General features: G+C 38.6%; 2 protein-coding genes across 2 annotated transcripts; one reads left to right on the forward strand and one right to left on the reverse strand.

Annotated features, from left to right (window-relative positions):
- Positions 1-1,095: 1,095 nt before the first annotated feature.
- relb (v-rel avian reticuloendotheliosis viral oncogene homolog B) lies at positions 1,096-10,304 on the reverse strand. Its single transcript, XM_056243140.1, has 10 exons — positions 9,953-10,304; positions 8,875-9,041; positions 5,645-5,950; positions 4,978-5,138; positions 4,788-4,879; positions 4,169-4,300; positions 3,955-4,059; positions 3,628-3,843; positions 2,518-2,583; positions 1,096-2,418 (listed from the first exon to the last, which is right to left on the reverse strand). The coding sequence occupies exons 1-10, from the start codon at positions 9,993-9,995 to the stop codon at positions 1,952-1,954; spliced, it is 1,755 nt and encodes a 584-aa protein (XP_056099115.1). The 5' UTR covers positions 9,996-10,304; the 3' UTR covers positions 1,096-1,951.
- Positions 10,305-11,035: 731 nt separating this feature from the next.
- On the forward strand, positions 11,036-12,325 carry mos (v-mos Moloney murine sarcoma viral oncogene homolog). The gene has a single exon (XM_056243138.1). It carries the CDS (start codon positions 11,187-11,189, stop codon positions 12,180-12,182), a length of 996 nt encoding a protein of 331 aa, XP_056099113.1. The 5' UTR covers positions 11,036-11,186; the 3' UTR covers positions 12,183-12,325.
- The last annotated feature ends 564 nt before the right edge of the window (positions 12,326-12,889 follow it).

Consider the following 12,889-nt stretch of genomic DNA (forward strand, 5'->3'; position numbering starts at 1 on the left):
CTAACTTGCATTAGACTAGTCTATGCGCAAATTTTAGACTTGTCTAACACTATAGACTATATAAAATAGCTTTGTGAAACCGGCCCCGGAAGAAATTATGATTCATCCCGTGACTTTAGCAATTATTCATGGGGACAGTCAAATGGAGTCAATATATTCATTTTCCAAAACACAATTTTAATATCAACAGCAAAAGCATACTATATGAGAAGCAGAAAGCGACAATATTTGCAGGCAACTAATGGATTTTTACACAAAACAATGAGAATCACAGCAGTATTACTGACATTATATATGCGTGTAAAAATGGACGAAATGCTTTCCAATGATTAAGATCATGAATCCAGCTTCCTTCAACGGTCATGAGTAATTAAATGTAGTTAAAACACAGAAAAAAGCACTAAAATCTTTTTGCCAGACTCATTTTGACTACATTCATTTCAGTTGTTTAACTTCACAGCATGACGTAACCAGACGAGACAAATTTCCAGTGAAAAGTTACTATTCTCACTTAAAGCTAAGATGCAGCCAATCAGAACATATTTAATGTTTAATATACAACTAATTAGAAATTTTAGACCAATTAAAATTTCTCCGTGGGCGGGGCTAACCAGAAATTCCCATAACTGACAAATTATCATATTGCTCTTCACAAACTGTTTGAGTTGTGTTCACGTTAACAGATATTAAATTGCTGAAGTTTAATCTTGTTTAAACTAGTTGCATGACTACTCGGAAACTAATCATGTCATGTCCGCTGTCATGCAAAAAACTAGTCCCCAACAGAATCCAATCCCCTTGGACGCCAAAGTGATTCCATTGGCTGAAACCATTTTTTAATGGTTACTCTATTTGGTGCCTGATAAGAGATGTCATGAAAATATGTTAATAATGTATTTCAAATGACATATGACATTATACTACCAAAGCAAACAAAATCAAATGAAACATTTCCCTTTCTTTGTGTTTTCAGTTAGAAAACTGAAATTTTGGTTAGCAAGTTAAGGAGACATTCACACAGAACGTGTTTTTGCATTTAAAAACATGAGATAAAAAAACACAACATCCATAAGTTAACCAGCTTTGAACTTCTTCAGCACGTTAGAACATTGCGCCATGCACAAGATGCAAGCCATGAACACAACGTTCAGACTTCTAGCGCTTGTTTACAGAGAAAAACAATAGAAAAGTAACGGAGAGGAATGCAAAAACACGTTTTGTGTGAACGAACCCTTACAGCTTAGCATAGTGCTGTACTGGTTAACCAGATATCACGATAACAAACTATGTTTTTGTTCAGGAATTACCAACGGCCAGCAATGGGCAGAGGATTTGGTGGGGGATTTTAATTGTTGATGATTACATGAAAGAAATTAAATGAAAAATCATGGTGTCAGATTGGTATGAATTACATGAATTAATCCAACTGCTACTTCAGAATCATGTCTAATTTTGTCTCCTTAATGCTGTTAATTGAAATTCCTCAACAGTTGAACTGTTCAGAAATGTTCAAAACAAATATCATGTTATATAACACTTAAATATTTCAGTGAATTTGGGTCTGGGACCATTTACTCGATACTTATCTGTTCTGCTCTTAAAACCCACACAATAAATTAGCAAATGACAGACACATTTCATAACTGGCACAATAGAAGCAGTTGAGCAGCATATGTAGCTCCCTTTTTACAATGAAAATGCAATGGCTACCTGCTTCTCCTGCCTTTCGTTGGCTGTCATCAGCCTCAGTTTTACTGTCCATTTTCAAGACCAGTGGCCGAGCAGGTGATTTACTTCATTTGTATGCACTTATTACCTAACTGGAAGTCATAGTGCCAGCTGAACAGGTTTTTTAGTCAATAACAAGTTTGACTTAGTCTTTTCCTGGTCCGGAGTGATTTTCTAGTCAGCAGCGACTGTATATCCAAAATCCAAAAGTCCACAGTGGTTTTCAATGGTCCAGGTCATTCTCGCTCTTCACAGGGGGGAAAACGAGGCCTTCGATGTTCTCCAAATCTGCTGGATAGGCCTGATTCTCATTCACCATCTGACTGAATTGCACATCATTTATAGACGCCATGTTCATCATAGGTTGGTTGACGTTTGAGTTCGTATCTGTGCCGTCTAAACCGAAGTTTAAATCAAGGATCTGAAATTCATTTAAAAAATGCTCTGAACCTGGCTGAGCCAAGCCTCGGAAGAAGCTTTCCAAAGCCTCTGGGTCCATGCTAATACAACCGTCCTCTTGTTTAAAGTCTTCGTTATAGTGGATTTCCTCCATGCCCTGGGATAACATGTGGATGCCTCGGTCCTGAACAGTGATTGGCATGGAAGCATTGGGAACGGTACAATCGGGATGAGTGTAGAATGGGTCAAAATGCTGTGACATGGCAGGTTCGTTCACAATGAGGTCTTGACCTGAGGGAGCAGGGAAGGTAAAACTGATGTAGTCAACAACGTTACAGAGAATGATATTAAGATTTTCATTTAAAAAAAAGAAAAAGAAAAAATCCTTACTGCTGCATGGCTCGCTGAACTTGACATCCGATTTTATTTTTCTCTTGCGGTTCACTCCGTAGGGATCTGCAGATCAAAAGTGCAAATCAAATGAACCTCCCTTCAGTGTTATAGGGTGACATGAGCATGTGATGGCACTGGCTAAAATGGCACAGATTATAAAGGAATCATCTGTGTTCTGTAGACAACAGAAGACCTATTATGAAGCATTACAGTTTCCTCAAGCATACTTTCAGTTTAAACTACCATAATGCTGCCTATTTATAAATCCCCTTGAATAACTGGCACGGTGACACACCTTCTTTTGCAATATTTTAGAAACTAGCAATAGAGGAGATGATTCATTTCTGAATCGGAGGCATTTTGGCTTCAGTTATTCATTCTGTTAGTCTGCTTTTGTATTCTACTACTTTAAAACACAAGCAACCAAAAAGCCCCACATAAGAAACATTTTTAGGATCGTTACAGCACCTTAAGAAAATCAAAAGAATCCTGAGAAAAAATGTTTTTTTTCAACAATGATAATAATAAGAAATGCTTCTTGAGCACCAAATCAGCACATTAGACTGATACCTGGAGATCATGTGACACTGAAGCATCACAGGAATAAATTACTTTTTTTCCCCTGTGAATTAACTTGGACGGATTAATTGTTCACCACAAGACTAGTAATGTGCACTAATACAATAAATAGGGTACATTTTGATTTCATGATGACTTTTAAATATATTTACATAGAAAACAATTATTTTAAATTGTAATAATATTTGACAATATGCATTTTTACTGTTTTTAGACTTTCTTCGAAAACACTTAACATCTTACCAACCCCAGACTTTTGAACAGTAGTGTTACATATTGTGGTAGAATTTGTTATACTTTTTACATTTGTTTATCTTAATAAAAAGAAGAAAAAAAAATGTGTAAAGATTTAATTTAAATAGTATTCCATTCTCCAAACCGCTTATCCTCAGTTGAGTCCTGGGGATGCTGGAGCGTCTTTAACAGGATCATATTTAATTAATTAATTTAGAAATTAATAATAATATTTTCATCTTTTGATTTTGAGGTGGCTTTCCTTACAACGTTCAGCCATGTCTGATAACTCACCTGCGTTGTCTGGAACATACGTGAACTTGACTGGCTCGCTGTCCATGCGGTCAGATATGCGGCGTAGACACACGCTGACCTCCACCTCCTCAGATATATTCTGCTCCCTGAATGGTGGGGACTTGAAGACAATGGCGATTTGTCTGTGGACATCCGTCTGAGCAAACTCCGCCTTGCCCTCCCAGTCCTCCGTGCTGAAGATTATCTCTATGTCATCTATAGAGGATTCCAGATATACAAATTAGTCCAACTGTTTTGTAAAGATAGCATCAAGTGAGATGTAATAGGAACTTGAGCAATTAAATGTGGCGTATCATGTTCAGGTACCTTTCTGCACTTTGTCACAGAGCATGTAGATTTCAGTCTTTCCTGTGCAGGGGCCTCTGACCACATTAAGCCGATTGATTTTCAGCTCTGCTGTTGTGGTCGCCTCTAATCAGACAAATACAAACAACCCCAAACATCATCTGCCAGGAAACTACCGAGAATTTAAGTACTATGGTAGAGTATGTTTTTGGCCTAACATATATCTTGCTCTTACTCTTGTCGTAGATTGGGTTGGAAACCACAGGGGCGAGGGGGATTCTGTCTCCGTCCTTTCGTTCCAGCTCACACTGGAAACACAGTCTCACAACGTTCATGTCCATGTCTTCAATGCTCTTAGAGTGGCCCGCTGGGGGAGAACGAGACAAAAACACTCAACAGTTGTTCATACTCGGCTAAAGCGGAAGAGTGTTATTAGGACCTGTTTCAAAACCTAATGAGAATATGGCATTGACCTCATTATAAAATATACATCTGGACAAAGTGAGAAAAATGTCAATTTCAAAAATAAATGTATTCAATACAGAAAAAATATTAGCAAAAAAATAGTTCGATAAATAAAAAAAATGACTATTTTACCTCATATTTGTGGGACACATGAAACGAGCATTTTCTGCAAAGCTGCTTTGAAAAGCACTATACAAATAAACTTGAATTGTACTGAATATGTATTTTATACTACGAGTTGTGCTGTAAGCTTAGTAACATGGTGGCTGAGTGTTCTTATGCACTTCATGTAGCATAGAGAGTTGCTATTTATGTATGTATTACATTCCATTGCTTACTAGGTTGGGGAAACAGAGCCATTGAGTCTGCAATTTCATTTAACAACTCACTGTTAAAAGGATCAATATTCTTATTCCTCCTCTTCTGCAGTGAGGCATCAAGTTCCTTCCTCCGCACACACTGGATGCCCAGATTTGCGAAGCTGGAAAACACCAACATACTCAGGTTGGAAATAACTTTTTTACACTCAGATCACGTTCTGCTACGCATGCTGTTCCATTGAGGATAACAGAAATGTACCTGTGTCGACGAGCGCTGTGGGGATTGATGTGGATGACACAGATGCCATCTGAACAGTCTTTCCCAACCAAGCAGTGTGGGTGTGGCCGGTACGGGATGTCCTTTGTCACAAGAGACACGGTGACCATCACTTTCTTGATATTGTCAATGGGGCCTTTAATCTAAAGGTAAAAAGATGAAATACAGTTTTACTTTTGCTTTTGCGTGGCTTCTTTGTGGTTGCATTTTTGGCACAGGCTCTTTTGTTGAAAGTACCCATGTATGGACATTTGCCAATGGAAAAAAATGACTGGTGAACATGTTTATGTGTGTGGTTTGAAGGTAAATCCCTCCGTCAAAGCCCACACATCGCACAACTCTCCAGGGAACTTTCATTTTTAGCTGCAAAGACACTATTAACTTAATTTCACATACAACACCACAAACCATAATGGGGGAAGCCCCACTGTCTTGGGATAGTTGGTGCATTCCAGACACACCCACTAAATTAAATAAGGTGCTCAAATCTATTCATGTAAATGGAAAAACTTGAATGCATAATTGAAATTAAATGAGAGGTTCACAAGGTCTAACTGATGATAACATGATGATAAAAATGTATGTAACTCCTAAAAATACAACTGTCAGCTCATTAGCACCCTTGCCAAATGTTCTTCTTCAGACTTACTTCAATAGCAGGCAGAGTTTTGCTGGCGTCAGTGCTGGAGGCTCCAAGGATGCTACCCGCTGATCGTCCTTCGCACTCATAGCGAAATCGCATGCCACGCTCCTTTGGCTGCTCCACCACCACCATCTCAGGCTTTTCCAGGAAGCGCTCCAGATGTTCTGTCCCAGACTGCTGAGGATGAAGACACTGGGGTGCTACAGATGCCTGTCCCCGTCGCTGAGAAGACCCTTTGTGGCCTCGCAAGGGATGCATTGATGCCATACCAGCAGTTTTCACGGTTGGGGCCTGGTCAAAGCTGAACGGATTCTGTGGAAAGAGAGATGCAAACTAAATTTTTGCATTTGGAGAAAATTAATTGCGCTTCCCCTTACAAAAGTTGTTCTAGGTGGTTGCTGGAACATTGCTATTCATTCAGTTGCTACAGTTACTAAAATGTCCTGAAAGGTTGCCAGTTTTATGCCCTATTGCTAAAGTGTTACTATATTGCTAAAGTGTTCTGTGTAGTTTTTAATCACATCACTATGGGTTATTAGGATTCTACAGGTGGTTGCCAGGGTGTTACTATGCCGTTGTTAATGTGTTCTGAGTGGCTTACAAGGGTGTTGCTATGTGGTTGCTAAATGTGTTCTAAACCACTTTTAACAGATTAAAGGAGTGTTCACACCAAGAACAATAACTATAAAGATAACTATAATGATAATATTATTAGTGTCCACACCAACGCATGATTACATTAATTATTGTAAGCATGCAATGGAGTTTGTTGTCTGTCGCTTCAATTTCTCTTTAAAGTCGGGTGGATTATGATTGGCTTTTAAAGACCCCCTGTGGTGAAAATCAAGTTTTAAATATTGTTTATATGTCTATGTGGTATTTTTAATATGCTTTAAGACAAACCATGTGCAAATTCATAAGTCCAAATAACATCGCCTGTGTTTTTTACATCACAAACTACATTGTAACCAATCACGCCAACGTGAGGGCGGGCTTTAGCATATCATTAACTGCCAGGTTAGACTTAGCAATATAGTCTGTGGGGCGGCAGTGGCTCAGTGGTTCATGTAGGTTGTCTACAAACCGGAAGGTTGGTGGTTCCACCTGACCAAGTGTCGAGGTGTCCATGAGCAAGACACCTAAGTGTATGAATGGATGAATGTGAGGCAATATGTAAAGCGCTTTGGTGGCCATTGGGTCTGTGAAAGCGCTATATAAATGCAGTCCATTTACCATATAGCATGTGATTTATGTATAGCCTATGATGTAGATTACATTGTTATGATGAATTATATCCCTTTCTCCACTGACGTTCTATGATGTTGAAAGCGTTTCTAAGGATATTGATTTTTAGAAGGCAGCTGTCTGACTTTGAGATGGCGAACAGGAACATGGTTTGTGGAACATTAGCAACACATTATTAGCTGTTTGATAACGTAGTCAAGCCAAAGGCTAATCATAATAATTACCATTATGTCTCTGACGTTGTAGAGAGCGATACATAAAACGCATTACCATTCTGATACATCGACTTGTAGACAAGCCTGTATGAGTGAGTGTAGGCAGGGCTCAATTGCATATTCATGGCTCCGTGTATACTAAATTAAGCAAGGGTGTAGAGTTACATTCAAGCTATTTTTTTTAAGGGATACATTTTTTTTTACAGGAAAAGGAACGTTTAAATATGCCATTTTGGTGATCAAAGAAGAGTGTTTACGGAGTACGATTATTGACTACACGGATGGCGACTTTAATGTTTTTATCGTTCATCAGCTGATAAAAAAGAGAAAAAAATCGATCAAAGTGATTCCAATTTGACTGTTTCTCTGTGTCATTATCGTAAGTTATGTTGTGGACTTTCCTGTTCTTAAAGAATTTGAAAGATTATTAAAACTTTATCGTTATTATAATATATTGTCTATGGTGTGCACTGTAATTTACAGCTGGATTTCCCGATATCAAATAAATTAACAAACAAATGAATAGAGCAAGAGACAAAATATTTAAACAAACAGATAAATGAAGCAATGCCAAAAGGGTTAACTTATTTAGATCAAATAAATGGCCTGCCAATCGCTGAATAATTTATATTTCAAACACCTTCACAATGAAACAGCAACACAAAGGGTTCAGAAAACCACATCGAAAACCAGCCTGTTTTACTACCACATTGAAATCACATGTTCCTTTTCGGACTTTCCAATATCTGAAATCATTAATGGAAAGACAAACAATTCACATCCAAATCACTATGCACTATCGACAATTGAAAATCAAACTGATGTCAAACAACAGTGAGAGAGAAAGAGAAAGTGAGTGTGCAAAAGAGAGGGGGAGGGAAAAAAGAGAGTGATTAACAGTTTGTTTGACACATGCAGAACATTCAAAGATAATGAACATAAAGAGCATGATTATAAAAAATAAATATAGTAACAAGTTTCAGAATGTTGAATTTTTGAGGAAACAACAGACAAACACCAAGTCTGGACATGCCTGAGAATGGACTCAGATCGCTTACACAAAGAACCGCTGAGAAGAGCCAGAAAGAGCATGGTGAAGAAACAGGAAGCTCGTATAGCTGGATGAAAAACCAGCCAATGAGAAAGTAAGAAGCAGAGAGGAGTGTATGAGCCTGTCTGCCTTTTGTATGGGGGAGAAAAGCATGAGCGGAGAGAACTCTAACTGAAAGCAGGCATCGAATTACAATCATCCTTCAGTGGGCAAAAAAAGCTTGATGTCATGAACAGGGTTCGATATCTACCAATAAACGGAAGACAGTTTGTATGGCAAGTGAATACACTAAAATAAGCCACATATTTGTGGCATCATTCACGTCCATAGAACAAACAAGGTGGGATGAGTTATGCACCAAATTTAATTGATAGGGTTAAAGGGGAAGCTCACCCAGAAATTAAAATCATCATTATGTTGTTCCAAATCAAACTGATTAACATAAAAGAAGGTATTTTGAGAAATGTCTCTGTGTTTTTTTTCCATACAATTAAAGTCAGGTGTCACCAAAACTATTCGGTTAACAACATTCTTCTTCTGTGTTTTGCAGAAGAAATAAAGTCATAGAAGTTAACATGAGGGTGAGTAAAAGATAACAGAATTTTAATTATGGGGTGAAAACTCCCTTTAAGGATTTCAAAAAGGTATAAAAATAAATAATAGTAATGCCTGCTATAGACAACCACTCTTCCTGTTGATCTTAGTGTAACAGCAGAAAGACTCACGTGTGGAGCTAATCCTCTGGGGACCAACTGTGGAGCGCTTCTCCTGCTTCTACATGGTGGATCAACTGGCTGGATGTCTTGGTCCGCAGGAGGAGGAGGAGGACCAGGGAGCCTCGGCTGACTCGGCTCTTTGGTCGTTTTCTCCAAAAGGTACTCACTTATAATGTCTGTTCAGAGAGAGTTTTGACATAAATATAAACACAAGGTGTAGATAAAGAGACCACTTAAAAAGTACAATTCTGTCATTCACTTTTTTCCATGGAACACAAAAGCAGATGATCTCATGTACTTTCACTATATGGAAAAAGATGGTAACCGAGGCTGTCATGCTGTATGCACTGTATAACATCTCCTTTTTTGTTACATGGAAAGTCTTTGGGTTGAAAAGACAAAGGTGAATAAATAATGACATATAGTTTAACAAACAAACAAAACACTTAATATATTTAAGGAAAGGAACAGAAAGTGGACAAAAAAGGTCACCCCACAATGACGTCACATTTGCACTCACCTAGATTTAAGGCTGCACAGGGAGACGGGAGAGAAAAACAAGACAAACAAACAGTTAAACATGCGCATTTCCAGAAACCGAAACTGAAAGCAACTTATTTATTTATATAACATAAACCTAGCAGTTAAGGACAAACGATACGTTATTTTAAAAAACGTGTCTGCATACAACAGCTTTTCTTTATTATTAGCTGATAAACAAACCCGCTTACAAGTCAAAAAACATATCAGATGATAAACATGCATTTCGATCGGACTACAGTAGAGACATACTAAACCATTATAACCGTTCGAGACAATAAAACAAGACATTCGCGGGCCTGTTATTGTTTCGATACAGGCCTATAACTTTGGAAACACCCACTTCTCTTAAAAAACAACTCGCTTTTTGATTATACTTTAGTATCATAAAACGTAATATAACGTGACATGACGATTATTATCATTTGTTCAATTCCATTGCATCATTTGCAGTATTATTTGCTTTGTCTCAAAGTAGAGAAAATATTCCTAAAAACATGCTGAATCAGAGTGACAACAGGGCCGAAGTGTAAGAAAGTGAACTGACCTCCATTTTCCGCTGTGCCGTTCCGAATGCTCATGTTTCTCATTGCAAGCACAATAAAAGAGTCTCTTTGGTTTCTATGCGCACTCGTAGGTCGTTATTGTGTTGAATCTCTGCGCTTGAAAATCCACCGAAACAGCGTCAAGATCATCAGACCCGCGTTACGCACTCATTTCCGGGTGCTTCGCCTGTTTTTTTTTTTTTGTTTTTTTTTTTGTTTTGGAAGCCCTGAAGTTAACGGAAGCTTTTGGGAAAGAAATCTCGAGAGAATGAGAGAGACCGCTTTATCTCTTGCTCACCCACTAACGATTGTGATATGACAAACCGTTCGCCCTCGTACTTCTTTCACTTGATAATCTTCAGTAGTCTGTGGGTGGAAATCCCCCTACGTCACTACTGGGGAAACCCCCAAGATTCGTTGCCATGTCAACGACTAACAACAGGTGAGTTTCTCTCAAGAGAGCGCATCAGTTATTTACCAAATACAGTCTTAAATGAATAATGAACACCGTCCTAAAATAACCTAAGTGCGCTATAGTTTTCCATATGTAAAGTAGCCTAACAACAATAATAATTGATTTACTTTATATTATAGCCTATATTATATGCAACACTTATTTAAAATAAAAATGTTAAATAATCAAAAACGCACGATTTAATATATTAAATTACTTACATACAAATAATATTAGCAGTAGTATATATTAATATAAATATTTAAATTATCGGGGACACACAGAGCACCTTTCTTTCAAGTAGTGGAGAGAGAGAGTGTGTGTGTGTGTTGAAAACTTTTTACAGTCTATGGTTGAAAGTCACGTGATCTAGAGTAAATATGGCACAATAACAGGGTGTAATGAGGCACATGATCGCGCCTGTTGTTTTCATCATTGCGTCAGCCTCTGTTAATACATTACAGCACTGGTAAGGTAGAAACGGGTTAGCCAATAGCTGCAAATAACGCGTGTGATTTTGAGTTATTTTATATAATTGTTTTATTTATCGCTAGGCCTCTGTTAAAATACCGCCTACACAGAGAAAACAGTTTCCCATATCATACAAATTATATCTCTTGAGTCAAGAGGTATAATTTGTATGATATGAAACTTCTCAGTCTTGACATTTTCCCTCGGCCTGTGATGGTCATATGACAGACGTGCATAAAATGATCACGTGAACTCTCCCACGCGAAGCAAACCCCCAGATTTAGCCAACTGCTCTTTGAGGTCACCATGCAATGCCGTCACCAATCCCCATCACCCGACTGTTGCCAAAGGATTTCGGGCTCGAGTTTGGTGCGTGCAGTAGCCCGCTAACCAAAACTGCGAGTGGATCTACTCTGCGTGTTCCCGTAAACACGTTTCACGGTAAAATCGCCCACAGACTGTGGTCCTCTGTGATCCACTGGCGAGAACTGCAGGCTCTGGAGCCCATCGGCAGCGGTGGATTCGGAATGGTGTTCAAAGGCACATACTTTGGCGAGACTGTTGCTGTGAAAAAAGTGAGATGTGTGAAAAACAAACTGGCTTCGAGGCAGAGTTTCTGGGCGGAACTCAATGCTGCCCACTTGCACCATCAAAACATTGTGCGCGTGATTGCGGCTACCACGTGTACTCCTGCGCACCTCAACACCAAAGACAACATCGGAACGATTGTAATGGAGTTCGCAGGCGCCCTAAACCTACATCAGGTCATTTACGGACTCGCAGCCCCGTTGCCTATGGACAAGTGCGTGAAATATTCAATAGACATCGCCCGCGCGCTCCAGCACTTGCACGCGCATGTCACAGTCCACTTGGATTTAAAACCTGCCAATGTTTTAGTATCACAACAGGGTGTCTGTAAGCTCGCAGATTTTGGGTGTTCTTTTAAACTATCGAGCAAAAGCGACACCGTGGTGACGCATCTGAGTGAAATCGGTGGCACGTTCACTCACCGCGCGCCCGAGCTGCTGAAAGGTGAGGAAGTCACTACGCGCGTGGACATTTATTCTTTCGGCATCACAATGTGGCAGCTCCTCACCCGAGAGTCGCCGTATGAGGGAGACAGGCAGTGTATTCTGTACGCTGTTGTGGCGTATAATCTGCGTCCATCCATCACTAGGGATGTTTTTATTCAGTCATCTTCTGGAAAGACATGTCAAAAGCTGATCAGTCGGTGTTGGGACAGCGACCCCAACATCCGACCGACCGCAGATCAGCTCGTCAATGAACTTTCTTTGATATTATTGTGAATTTACACGACAAAATATATTTAGATTTGTTTTATTGTAATGATGTTTTGTAAGTTTAATATTGTAAATGTTTGCAATTTTTATTGTGAAGCAAAACTATTTTTATAAAGAGCTTTAATTAAACGTTTTCTTGTTTAAATCGAGCCTTTTGTAATATTTCTGAGGTTAAATTTCCTTCATATTTATACATGAATGTGAGAAGTTGAGAGCTGAACGTTTGTGAATTAGTAAAATATATTTCTAGATCTTATTTTATTTATTAGTAAATAAAAGTTACGTTTCCGCATGTTATTTATTATCGTTTTACGCACATAGTTAACATTCTTGAAACATATGACAGATTTTACACGGAGCCTTCTAGTGGGCTCACACGAATTGAATATATTACTCCCTTTATCTTGGGAATTGCTTTGTTATGGACACCTTTGATCGCAAATAAATGATTATGACTAGTAGAGGGCGAATAAACGTTTGCGTAATGCTGCATCTAAGGCGCTAGGTGTCAGCACAACATTCAAATATTGTGCGTATTCAATGTGATTACATTTATGAATATAATCATAGGTCAAAAAATATTTGCTTTCGTTTAGCTCCCGGGATAATTTTTTGTTTATAATGTACAGTAGGTAAAAACACGTATTTAAAATAAATTTAGGTTGATGACTCAATTTGTAGGGTATCATCCAGAATTATGCCAAGCTTTACAA

The sequence above is a fragment of the Rhinichthys klamathensis genome, unplaced genomic scaffold (genome assembly GCF_029890125.1).
Source record: "Rhinichthys klamathensis goyatoka isolate OS25496 unplaced genomic scaffold, OSU_Roscu_1.1 h1tg000781l_1, whole genome shotgun sequence".
Taxonomy (NCBI): Eukaryota; Metazoa; Chordata; class Actinopteri; order Cypriniformes; family Leuciscidae; genus Rhinichthys; species Rhinichthys klamathensis.